General features: G+C 44.4%; 2 protein-coding genes across 5 annotated transcripts in view; both read left to right on the forward strand.

The window, feature by feature from the left end:
- Positions 1 to 5,916, forward strand: part of aldh1l1 (aldehyde dehydrogenase 1 family, member L1) — a 50,472-nt gene extending 44,556 nt beyond the window's left edge. For both annotated transcript variants that reach the window (XM_019868228.1, XM_019868229.1), the window contains exons 17-23: positions 356 to 449; positions 539 to 638; positions 707 to 805; positions 1,413 to 1,578; positions 1,688 to 1,793; positions 3,728 to 3,927; positions 5,231 to 5,916. In XM_019868228.1, coding sequence (XP_019723787.1) covers positions 356 to 449; positions 539 to 638; positions 707 to 805; positions 1,413 to 1,578; positions 1,688 to 1,793; positions 3,728 to 3,927; positions 5,231 to 5,286 — 821 coding nt within the window. In that variant the 3' untranslated portion in view covers positions 5,287 to 5,916. The remainder of the gene's footprint in view (positions 1 to 355; positions 450 to 538; positions 639 to 706; positions 806 to 1,412; positions 1,579 to 1,687; positions 1,794 to 3,727; positions 3,928 to 5,230) is intronic.
- A 1,531-nt stretch (positions 5,917 to 7,447) lies between these two features.
- Positions 7,448 to 12,807, forward strand: part of LOC109514834 (uncharacterized) — a 10,103-nt gene continuing 4,743 nt past the window's right edge. Inside the window, exon 1 of one of the 3 annotated variants that reach the window (XM_019868233.1) lies at positions 7,448 to 8,041. In XM_019868233.1, the coding sequence (XP_019723792.1) occupies positions 7,927 to 8,041 (115 nt within the window). In that variant the 5' untranslated portion in view covers positions 7,448 to 7,926. The remainder of the gene's footprint in view (positions 8,042 to 12,807) is intronic. The other 2 variants (XM_019868234.1, XM_019868232.1) reach the window with 2 other exon arrangements.

The raw sequence follows: 12,807 nt of genomic DNA on the forward strand, positions 1-12,807 counted from the left end.
CTGCCCGCCTGAGCACCATAGGAGCGGGAGCCTTCAGTCGCGCTGCTCCAAAGCTTTGGCACAATCTACCTCCGGACCTCCAAAACTGCACATCTCTCTCCACTTACAAGTCCCGTCTAAAAACACACCTGTTCAGGATTGCCTACAACACATAGCTCTTCCATTCCCTATGTTTTTATGATTTTATGTCCTGTTTTTTATATAAGATCTCGGTTACAAATTTTTACATTGTATTTTCTTATTGTCTGTACAGTGTCCTTGGGTGGCATGAAAGGCGCTTTTAAATAAAATGCATTATTCTTATTATTATTATTAAGTAAGACAATAGAAACATTTTTTTTTTTAATAAATATAGGCACTCTCGTGGGTCAGTGCCTTTCTGACCATCCTGACGTCCGAAAACTGGGGTTCACGGGTTCCACAGAAGTTGGGAAACACATCATGAAAAGGTAAGAGGTCTGACCGAATTTGCAAACCCATCAAATAATGAAGAAATTTTACAACCTTTTTATATGTTTTGATTGCTGTCCGTCAAAAGCTGTGCAATCAGTAATGTTAAAAAAGTGTCATTGGAGCTCGGAGGAAAATCCCCTCTCATCATCTTCAGTGACTGTGACATGGAGAAGGCTTTGCGCATGGTATGTACGTTTGTAATTTTTGCAGCACACAGTACAGTGATAAAACTATTGGGTGACTTGTATTTCAGGGCATGAGTTCAGTGTTTTTCAACAAGGGAGAAAACTGTATAGCTGCTGGGAGACTGTTTGTGGAAGACACTATACATGACCAGTTCGTGAAGAAAGTGGTATGTGTTTTGTCAGAATCACACTTGCTTTTTCTAATTTCAGATTTGTGTTGTATGTGTATGGGTTCTGGGGTGGCCCGGTAGTCCAGTGGTTAGCACGTTGACTTCACAGTGCAGAAGTATCAGGTTCAATTCCAGCTATGGCCTCCCTGTGTGGAGTTTGCATGTTCTCCCCGGGCCTGCGTGGGTTTTCTCCAGGGACTTCGGTTTCCTCCCACATTCCAAAAAACATGCATGGCAGGCTGATTGAACACTCCAAATTGTCCCTAGGTGTGAGTGTGAGTGCAAATGGGTGTTCGATTCTGTGTGACCTGCGATTGGCTGGCAACCGGTTCAGGGTGTCCCCCTCCTACTGCTCGAGGACAGCTCGGATAGGTTCCAGCACCCCGCGCGACCCGAGTGAGGATAAGGCGGTTCGGAAAATGAATGAATGAATGAATGAATGAATGTGTATTGTTTATTGGGGTTTTTTTTGTTGTTTTTGTCCCCCAAATAGCATCGTAAGCTGTTCAGATATCTTGTTCTTCTAAAATAAAGACTTACTGGAGTCAAAAGACCAGCTGAAACGAAATACAAATAAAGTCACATCAAAATACTTGTCTGATAGGTTGAAGAGATTCAGAAAATAAAGATTGGTGATCCACTGGACCGCTCCACAGATCATGGCCCTCAAAACCACAAAGCCCATTTAGACAAATTGGTGAAGTTTTGTCAGACTGGTGTCAAAGAGGGAGCCACCCTGGTCTATGGTGGCAAACAGATAGAGAGGCCAGGTAAGTCCCAGCCTGTACTGCTTTTTAGCCTTGGATGTTTTCAACTAAACAGGTAACATTGCTGCAAATGTACATGTATATATTTAAATGTTCCACTTTCATTTGGCAGGTTTCTTCTTTGAACCTACTGTATTCACCGACGTGCAAGACCACATGTATATCGCTCAAGAGGAGTCGTTTGGGCCTGTCATGATCATTTCTAAATTTAAGAGCGGGTAGGTTGTCATCACAGATTATTTCATCCATCCATTTTTTTTACCATTTATATGGGTTTGGGTCATGGAGGCATCATTTTAGCTGGGAACACCAGACAGTCCTCTCCCAGCCACTTCATCTAATTCTTCCAGAGCAGGGGAGGCCAACCCGTGGCTCGCGAGCCGCATGCGTCTCTTTGGCTAGTTCAATGCGGCTCCCGGGCTTTCACATGACAAGTGCAACCGCCCATTCACCCTCAAAAACCCTCCTGATGGTGAGAGCAGGTCCCCTCTTCCACAGCTAGGATGACAACCACATGCCACTTCCTGAATCTGAGTTTCGACCTCACTCTAATCCTCCCGACGGACCCTCCTCTCCTGCAGCCCTGAATAAAGGCTGAGGGAGGCTGAGGAGTGTGAGCCCCCTGTAGTTGGAACAGACCCTCTGTCCCTCTTCTTAAAAAGGAGGAGCACCACTGCTAATCCAGAGGCACTGTCTCCAATGTCCTCACAATGATTGAGATCAGGGGTGGGCAAACTTTTTGGCTCGGGCGCCACCTTGACTTTTAAAGTTTGACTGATGGGCCGGGTCAGCACAAAATATGGCACATATAAACAACTGCATTTTTGACAGTCCATATCAAACATCAACAAAACAAAAGCATTAAAATATTAACATACTTTTTTTCATGAGAACAGTGTTGTTAATCACCTATTTTAGCCAATGCATTGCTGCAGATGGGTTGTGATCTGACCAGTAGAAGTAGAGCGATACAGTATTTTCTAGTAAGGAATGATATTTGCAGTGTCCAATCTTTCCTTATAACAGAATTTCCATATGTGGGAAATAACTATGATATATGTCCTGTTTGAACGTCCAAGTATGTTAACAACATAAATGTGTGACAACACAAGCAACAAATTGCAACAATACATTGCCGCAAAACAGTTTATAACACAAAAACTGCGGCATACAGTACAGGCATAGGACTATTTGCTACAAAATGAGATGAGTAGTAACCGACCTGGTAGCTTTTCTTTCCACTCACTCACTGTCTCTAACTTTACCTCCCCTCGATCACCACACATGACAGCGTTGCTTAGCTGATGTGGTGCAACGAACTTTTGAAGCCAGCCATGGGACGCGTCGAAGTCCTCGACGCTCAAAGTTAGCGCTTTGGAGCTTGCCTTCTCTCTTATTAGCAGTCGGAAGGTTTTTAGCACGATAACAGTCAAACCATTCCAGGAAATGTTCATTTACTCGACTGTCCGTCGAGCAGCAAGCGATTCACTCTGAGCAGGGAAATTGCCAGAACTGAGCAAGAATCGCTTGTTTTTCAAAGTGTCGTAGATTTGAGTCTGTCCGACTCCAAGCGTTTTCTGAATGTTTTGTACTTTGTAACCCGCTTTCATTACAAGTCCAAATGAAATGAATTCAATCATTCACATCGAAACATAATTGTGTACCAGTCTTCGGCGGGCCGGATTAAAAAGACCAATGGGCCGGATCCAGCCTGCGGGCCTCAGTTTGCCCACCACTGTTTTAGAGGCATATCAACCAGGATCCAGCATCCAGAGCCTTTACAAACTACGGACCGCTGATATTCACTGCTGGGGATTTGCCACCAAGGAATTTTTAACCCATCAGTGGCTTAAACCCCAGAGATAGGAGTGTTGGCCTCAGGGTGCCCAGACTCTGCTTCCTCAAGCACACCAGCTCGGACTCATTCTCTGCCAGAGAGGTGACATTCCACACCCCTAGAGCCAGTTGGTGAAGCTAGAAATGGGACCATCAAGGTCCTCGACTTTGGCCAACACCCAGCTCACAGTGCACCCGACCTCTCCGGTCCCTTCCATAGGTGGTGATCCCATGGGAAACAGATTACTTAACTCCTAGAAATGAGTAGTGTTTTCATCATAATTCCTGCTTCACCCATTTTTTGTCCCTGTTTTAGTGACGTCGATGATGTCCTGAGAAGAGCGAACACTACAGAGTATGGCCTTGCCTCAGGTGTTTTTACACGGGACATTAACAAAGCTCTGTATGTCAGCGAAAAACTCAATGCTGGTACAGTCTTTGTCAACACCTACAATAAAACAGATGTGGCTTCACCGTTTGGAGGCTTCAAACAGTCTGGCTTTGGTAAAGACCTGGGTAAGAATACTTGAAAACTTGTATTTCAATTATAGCTGCAACTAACAATTATTTTAATAATCCATTAATATGTCAGTTATTTTCTTGATAAATCAATGAATTGGATGAAAAAAAAATCATATTTTAATTTCCATCCCTTTATTCAAATACAGGTCACAATTTCAATTTAACAGTGCAGAATGCAAAAGTGCTATTCAGTTGCTGGCTTGCCAGAAAATTGGCAAAAATGTTGATTATTGTTTTCCAAAGTAAAAGGAAACATTTTATTTTGATTCAACACAGAGATAACAGTCCCCTATCATGGAAGACAATGGAATTATGAGCATCTTGTCACGATTCGGTTTCTGGTCTGACCAGCAGGTGGCATGTGCGGTCTTCTGTGCACACCTGCTGCCAATCCAGTCATTATGGGACCATGTATTTAAGGACTCTGCTTCAGCTCACCTGTGTCGGAGTATTGTTATTGCCTTGCTGTTTCCATGCCCTCTGACCACTTTTGCTATAGACATCGTCGTGTACAGTGTACACGCTTTTGGATACTCCCGGTAACATTGTTCTTGTTCTTATGGCTTTGTTTTGTGAATTGGCTTTTTCTTGCGTGTAGTTGTTACATTGTTTTTCGTTTGTATTCTCGGTACTAGTTTTCCTCTCTTGCCTTTTTTTGGCAAGCGCTTTTTGTTATTCGTTTTTATTCTGTTCTTCCTGGTCCTTGTTTGGACCAGGGCTTTATGTTCTACTTTGTCGGTGCGAATTTTTGTATTAAACATTTTTGTACCTTGTTGGAGTCTACACTTTTGGGATCCAAACTTATTTCGGCTCGTCCGAAACCTTGACACATCTTTACGGTTGGGAAGCTGAAATTCTGAGGATTGGGTGAATTTTTAATTTAAAAAAGTATTGAAACAATCGATTGTCCAAAAATTAATACCGGTATTGATTAATTTGCTAGTCTCTTAATACTCGCACCTCTCGTTTCAGTATTATAACTGATTTATTTTGATGAAGAATACCGTTTATCTCATTTCACTTAGTGCCCGAATTTGGTCAGGGGCAGCCATGCTCATCGACATTGGAATTCAGCCAAAATCTGGGACTAAACGATGTCTTGAAAGCTGCACAAAAATTCTGAATTCATATGACTGTTGCGGAATATTTCACAAAAAAATCATGCCGCCGTTTTGTACTCACTTCAATGAGCAGCAAATTACTCACCGCACATGTTTTTACTCATGTCAAATCCTTAATAAATTTTTTGTCAAGGATAAAATCCACACTTACCTTTTGTCTGTGATACTCCCATCAGGCCAAGAGGCACTCAGTGAATACCTGAAGACTAAGGCGGTGACCATTGAGTACTGATGCTGAGCCAATGTGTCCAGTTTTCTACTGATTTTGATATTGTGTTGTGTCTGTTGAACACATTGTCTTTCACTCATTTTACTAATATGCCTTGTTTTAGTACTCTTTCAATGATGGCCTTGGATGAGTGATTGAGTTGATTGGACATGAAAACATAGATTGCTTTGAATATGTCTTACATCATGTCACGACGATTTTAATATGTGTATCAGATCTACAGTGCAATGAACCTTCTTATTCACATTGAGTGAAAATACTTGCATTGCTACAGTATTTGGTACATAAGACAGTTTGAAATTTTTGTTCAGACATTAGCAAGCATCATCCAAGTTGACGTGACTGATTCGTGACTGATTTGCTTTCGCGGTCCACAGAAAATTATGTAACGGCCCCCGGGCATTGAAGTTTACACCTGTGTTATAGAGGATGAATTTTTCAACAATGGGTATTGGTAATAGCTTTTATCTGTAAATGGCACCTCAATGGTGGAATGGAATACACCATCAATTTTGTTGAGTCGACAGTTTTTTTCATTCACAAAAGATTTCACAATTGATGTCTGCATTGCCCAGACAGACAACATTTGGCATTCATTTTTCAAAATAAATCAGAGAATTTTATACATCCTCATTTTCTGTGTGGTCTATGTGGTTCCGGTTAGAACCTTACATATCTCTATGTCTTGTCTATCACCTCAGAGATGAGACTGACTTGTTACAAACAATGTAATCTTGTACTGCACCAGTGCATATGCTCTCAAGCACCTTGACTTTACAAAGTATCAATGGATAGATAATATGTCAACCACAAAGTAGCTCTTCTGTAAAAGTTTGGACTTTGCAACCACAGAATCTCTGTTCGAGTCACGCTGTTTACAAATGTAAAATGGCAGCTAAGTGTAGTTGGAGAGATGTAGTACTGCCAAATGATTACTGTCGAGATGCCCTTGAGAAAGGTATTTAGATGCACAACACTGCACACACGTTTAACTCTAACATCTCTCCTTGCATGTTCGTATGCGTGTTTTCTGATCATCTGTGAACAACACAAACATACAGCAAAGTTAAGTTGAATTTCTCAAGTTACCACAGTGTCCTGAACCTACAATTACTCCATAACTTGGCGGCTTGTGGGCTGAGAAAGACCAGAGGGCAGGAGCTGATTACGCCGTGATCAAAAGGGCTTGAGTAGTGACCGCTGTGAGGTCCCTGTTTTTGTAGAAATTATTATTATGATTATTATTATGGGGGGGGGTTGTTCAAAAAAATTAATCTTAAAAAAAATCCTTTTATTGTCTTGTTTGTCTGGTTGAGAGGGAAGAAATTTCATCTGTGCTGTATGTTGCAAATACAGCGCATTTGACAATAAAGTTGTACTTGACAAATCGCATTTTTGCAGAGCTCAACATGCACAAAAACGCAATAAAATTTGCACACTTATTGGCCCTGGTGAAAAATGTCATGTTTTATATTTGCCATAAATGATGAAAACAAATACCACGTAGAAAGGAAAATTAAAAACTAATCCTGGTACATTTGACCAAGGCTGACGAAAATTGGCTGGCATATGAAGCACCCGGAGATGTTTCCAAAAATCCCATAAAGCCACAGTCTAAAATGAACAGGAAGTGACCGATAAGTTTTTTAATGTCCAATTGTGGCCCATTTTGCACATTTATAATTTGCATCCTTGTCCTGGAGGATTCATTTATTTCAAAGTTCGGTTATACTGTCTTCAGACCTAGGACAACAATGGGGAAAAAAAATCTTGACAGGAAATACATATTTTATTCTTTCACGTTTTTCTCTGCTGATAACCCGGTCTACTTCATATTTGCTCAGAAGAGTATTTATGCCTTCATGATGTTAAAAGATGAAATTTATGAGATCCGTGAAACACTACTATGCATATTTTTGCAATTTGTGGGCCACCTTGATCGCTATTCCCCGCTAATAGCAGGGATCATCTGTACATATATTGCGAAGAAAATAACTTCTCCTTTGATCGCCTATATATCCTAGTATAGCGTTTTCCAGTAAATCACATGAAAATAATGGCCAATTTCCCATTTGTTCAAAAAATACATATGTAAAGAACACCCAAAAAATTAAACTCAGAACAAATCAATAAATAAATACAATGAAACACAAATATCCAGTGGCGGGACTTGGTCAAAATCTGTGGTTGCACAATTTCTTTCAAGGAATACAGTTAAGTGTAAAGAATTACAGTGACGACAGCACGTTTTCAAATAACATTTAGGAATACCGACCATTTAACCAGCGTTTGGCAACACAAAGTTGTCATCTTTTTCTGTTGAATTCAGCTGCGGTGACTCAATCTGAACATTGGGGGCAGCCTCGCTCTCTTTGACAGAAGGAGAACTCGAACATTTACGAAGAAAAACAAAGACGTCACCTCGGGTACTGTCATGTTGTGTGCTTGACTGTCAAAAAAGCCACAAAAAATGAAATACAAGACTGAACCAAATGTCCGCTACAGGCCCAGATTTCGAACCCTTACCTGCTTACAGCGGCGACAAAGCTAGATGTTAATGCTCATCTGCCTAATGTGAACGCTATTGTAGTGATCCACTTTCTGTCAATTCAGAGATCACAGCAAGCTGCATTCTTGTTGCAAATGCACGAGCGCTTCAACTGCCCTGACAAGGAGCAGCCCAGTTCACTGACGTTGATGCCGGGGACAGGTGGAAGACGAACGTGTGTTGGAGCAACTGCGGGACTATTGTTTCCAGGTAGCGTATGAATGACATTGTTGTATTTAGTTGGCACTCGAAATACAAAGTCTTCGCACCTGCTTTGTCTTTGTCTTTCACCGGAGAAGACGCTCTTTAATAGTTTTGTGGGACCAACAATTTCTGATTGTGAAAAGAAAAAAAAAAGACCAATAGCAAGCGTCAATCATGTTATAATAATAGTAATTTTTAACAGCGGCGGATTGTGGTTTGGATTAAAATTATTTTGTTTAGAAGCATAATATAAACCCCACAGTCAACATCAGTGGAGCGCTGCGGTCAGATCAGCCTCCACTCGCAAAATTGAAGTCAAACCAGCCGCATTACGGTAATCTGTCGCGAGCGAGCTGCGTTGGCCACCTTCAAAATAAAACTTATCCAATGAATGCATACACGTCACTGGTTTGTATTTAAAATAATTTCTTAGCGGTCAGACAACGATGAGTTCACCCAAGGAGAATGAAAACTGTCTCAGAATAGCACCAAGAAGCGTTCTGAAGTTCAGATGTTCACTCTTGTTGAGTAGTTGATGTTCACTCTACATCAATGACTAACATTTCACCTGATTTTTAAAAAAAAATCACAAAAATTTTTTTTTTCGTTATCCTGGAACCATACGACATTTAGGGAACACGAGGCCACCCCAGGCATCCAACCACAGTACTTTCAGTCGGATCAAATGCTGCATTTCAAAATAAAAGGCCTCTGAAATCTAACATTTTGACCTTAACACCTGTTTTCCAAAAAAATCATTAAAAATTCGGGTTTTGTTATCCTGCAACCAGACCAGGTCTAAGGCACACTAATCCACCCCCAAGTATCCAGACATAATACTTTAATTAAGATCTGATGTGTTTCAAAATAAAAAGGCCTCTGATATCTGGCATTTTGACCTTTACACTTGATTTCAAAAAATCATTTAAAATTCAGTTTTCATTATCCCACAACCAGAGCAGGCCCAGGGAACATTTGGCCACCCCGGGTATCCAACTATAACACGTAATTAAAATCTGATGTTCGATTTCAAAATAAAATGCCTCTGAAATCTGCAATTTTCACCTTGACACCTGATTTCAAGATCTTAAAAAATCTGTTTTCATTACCCCACAACCAGACCAGTTCTATGGCACACAAGACTATCCAAGGAATTCAAACAAAGTACAAACAGAGGAGCAAGCGTGGTTTTCGTTCCGGCTTCAGAACAACAGACAAGATCTATACCCTCAGCAGGGTCCTCGGGGGTTTATGGGGTTTCGCCCAGCCAATACACATGTATTTTGTGGACTTTGAGTAGGCGTTTGACTGTGTCCCTCTGGGAGTTCAGTGGGGGTACATTGGGAGCATGTGGTTTCTGAACCCTGTGATTGCTGCTGTTTGGGCCCTGTACTGCCAGTGTCAGAGTTTAGCCCGCATTTCCCGCAGCAATTTGGATTTGTTTCCAATGAGGGGTGTACTCTGCCAAGGCTGCCCTTTGTCACAAATTCTGTTCATATCCTTTATGGACAGAATTTACAGGTGCAGCCAAGCTGTCAAGGGGGTCGAATTTGGTGGCCTTGCCATTGCATCTCTGCTTTTTCCAGATGATGTGGTGCTGTTAGCTTCTTCAAGCTGTGAACTCCAACACTCACTGGAGCTGTTTGCAGCAGTGTGTGAAGCATTTGGGATGAAAATCAGCATCTCCAAATCTAAGACCTTGGTTCTCAGTCGGAAACAGGTGTAGTCCCCTCCCCAGATAGGGTATGAGTGTCACGTTGCGTACAAGGCAGGAAAAAAGAACTGCTTCGTACGCAACAAAGCGAACGAGAATAAGTGGATCCCCGAAGTAGCAGACACTGACAAGGCCTTCGTCTCAAAAATAATATTTATTACAAACGAAAACTCCGTCTAATGGAAAACAGAAAACGCTGGTCAAAACGAGAACCAGGAAATAATGTAACGCGAGAAAACAAAGCGCTTGCAAAAAACGGCAAGGAAAAAGATAAGACAATTTACTAGGTCAAGTATGCGTTCATAAATAATCCCAATAGGATGACGAAAGTGAAGCAAACAACAATTAAATACGAGTAAGGTTTATGAGCATGGGCAATAACAGTGGCACGGCATGCAATACTCCAGCAATGAGTCGGAAGCCGGAGTGCTGAGATATAGCAGGTGTAATCATTGACAAATAGGCAGCAGGTGTGCAGGCAGCAGAATGAACGCCTGCCACCTGCTGCCAAATACGGAACATGACAGTACCCCACCCTCAACGGACGCCTCCCGGCGGCCTACCCGGTTTAGACGGGTGAGAAGCGTGGAAATCCCGCAGAAGGGACGGATCCAAGATCCAGGAGCTGGGGACCCATTGCCGATCCTCTGGCCCGTAGCCCTCCCAGTCGACCAGATACTGGAACCCCTTACCCCTGCGCCGAGAGTCCAGAATGGTCCGCACAGTGTACACAGGGTCACCATCGATGATCCGCGGAGGAGGAGGCGGGGTGGGAGACGGAGCCAAGGGACTGGTCGCCACCGGCTTGATCAGGGAGACGTGGAACACGGGGTGAACCTTCATGGTGGCTGGCAACCGGAGCTTGACTGCGACGGGGCTGACGATGGAGTCCACCACGAACGGTCCGGTGAAAAGCGGCCCCAACTTGGCAGATGTGCCGGCCAAGCGCAGGTCCCTTGTAGCTAGCCACACCTCCTGCCCCACCTCATAGGTCGGTGCAGGGCGTCGACTACGGTCCACGATCTGCCGGTTTCTGGAAGCCGTGCGGGATAACGCGGCCCTGGTCTCCCTCCACACGTGATGGGCCCGCTTGAGGTGGCACTGCACCGATGGAACCTCCACCTGCCCCTCCTGGGACGGGAATAGCGGCGGTTGATACCCAAAGGCCGTCATGAAGGGGGACCGCCCAGTGGCAGAAGAGACGAGGGTGTTGTGTGCATATTCCACCCAAGGTGTAAGTGGTGGGCCCAGGGGCGGAAGACATGCTCGACGAGGAGGTTGGCGGTCTCCAACGCCGACGGCAGTTTGGTCAGCGGGATGAAGTGGGCTGATTTTGAGAAGCGGTCCACAACGGTAAGAACGACGGACCGCCCACGGGATGGGGGGAGACCCGTGACAAAATCCACCGAGATGTGGGACCAGGGTCGAGGAGGAATGGGTAGCGGTTGGAGCAGCCCGGCCGGGGGCCGATGCGAGGCCTTTCCGCAGGCGCAGGTGGAGCAGGCGTTGACAAAGTCCACGACATCCTTCCTTTGCTCTGGCCACCAGAACCGCTGGGAGATGAGGTGCAGAGTCCGGTTCACCCCGGGATGGCAAGCCACCTTGGACTCGTGCCCCCACTGCAACACCTCCGAACGCAGCGGTGGGGGCACAAACAGCTTCCCTGCGGGACAATCAGCCGGGACTTGGACCTCACCTTGAGCCTCCTGAATCCTCCGCTCGATCTCCCACCTTAACGCCCCCAGCATGCAATGGTCTGGAAGAATGGCCTTTGGGGTCCGGTCCCTTTCCGCGGGATCGTGGAGACGGGAGAGGGCGTCAGGGTTGGTGTTCTTGGAGCCGGGACAATATGTGAGGGTGAAATTAAACCAGGTCAACAGAAGTGCCCACCCGGCCTGTCGTGAATTCAGTCTCTTTGCGGAGCGAATGTACTCCAGGTTCTTATGGTCTGTGTAGACAGTAAATGGATCCTTAGTCCCCTCGAGCCAGTGACGCCATTCTTGTAGGGCTGCAACGACAGCCAGAAGTTCTCGGTTTCCCACGTCGTAATTCGACTCGGCGGCACTGAGTCGACGAGAGAAAAAGGCGCAGGCGTGCAATCTCTGGTCGACCAGAGAACGCTGGGACAAAACTGCCCCCACTCCTGAATCCAAGGCGTCCACCTCTACAACAAAAGGGTGGTCAGGATTAGGATGTTGCAGCACGGGTGGGTTAGTGAATGCTCTTTTTAAGTTAGCGAAAGCTGAGTCCGCATCCGAGTCCCATTTGAACGAGATCTTAATGGACTTCAACCGGGTTAACGGAAGAGCCTTTTGGCTATAGTTGCGAATAAATCTTCTATAAAAATTTGCAAACCCCAGGAAACGTTGTAGTTCCTTACGGCTAGTCGGTGTTGGCCAATCCACCACCGCCTTAGTTTTAATGGGGTCGGCTCTCAGCTTACCCTGATCGATAATAAACCCCAGGAAAGAGATGGTTTGTACGTGAAACTCACATTTTTCTGCCTTGACGAAAAGCCTATTTTCTAATAATCGTTGTAAAACGAGCCTGACGTGCTGTTTGTGCTCCTGCAATGACCGGGAGAAAATCAAAATATCATCAAGATAAAACAAAATACATTCAGTATGTCTCTCAACACGTCATTGACCAGACTTTGGAAGACAGCGGGAGCATTAGTCAACCCGAAAGGCATGACTAGACACTCAAAGTGGCCTAATGGAGTCTTGAAAGCTGTCTTCCATTCATCTCCTTCCCGCACGCGAACCAGATGGTACGCACTACGTAAGTCTAATTTTGAAAAAATGGTAGCCGATTGTAAAGGAGCGAAGGCGGAGTCTAACAACGGCAGTGGGTACTTATTTTTGATGGTAATGTCATTGAGCCCACGATAGTCGACACACGGCCGCAACGACTTGTCCTTCTTTTCCACAAAGAAGAATCCCGCACCTAACGGTGATCGCGACGGTCTGATAAGACCTGCAGCGAGCGAGCTATTAATATACTCCCGTAATGCCTCTTGTTCTGGACGAGACACCTGATATAGCCGAGAGCTCGGCAG

This window comes from Hippocampus comes, unplaced genomic scaffold (assembly GCF_001891065.2).
Source record: "Hippocampus comes isolate QL1 unplaced genomic scaffold, H_comes_QL1_v1.1 scaffold191, whole genome shotgun sequence".
In the NCBI taxonomy this organism is placed as follows: Eukaryota; Metazoa; Chordata; class Actinopteri; order Syngnathiformes; family Syngnathidae; genus Hippocampus; species Hippocampus comes.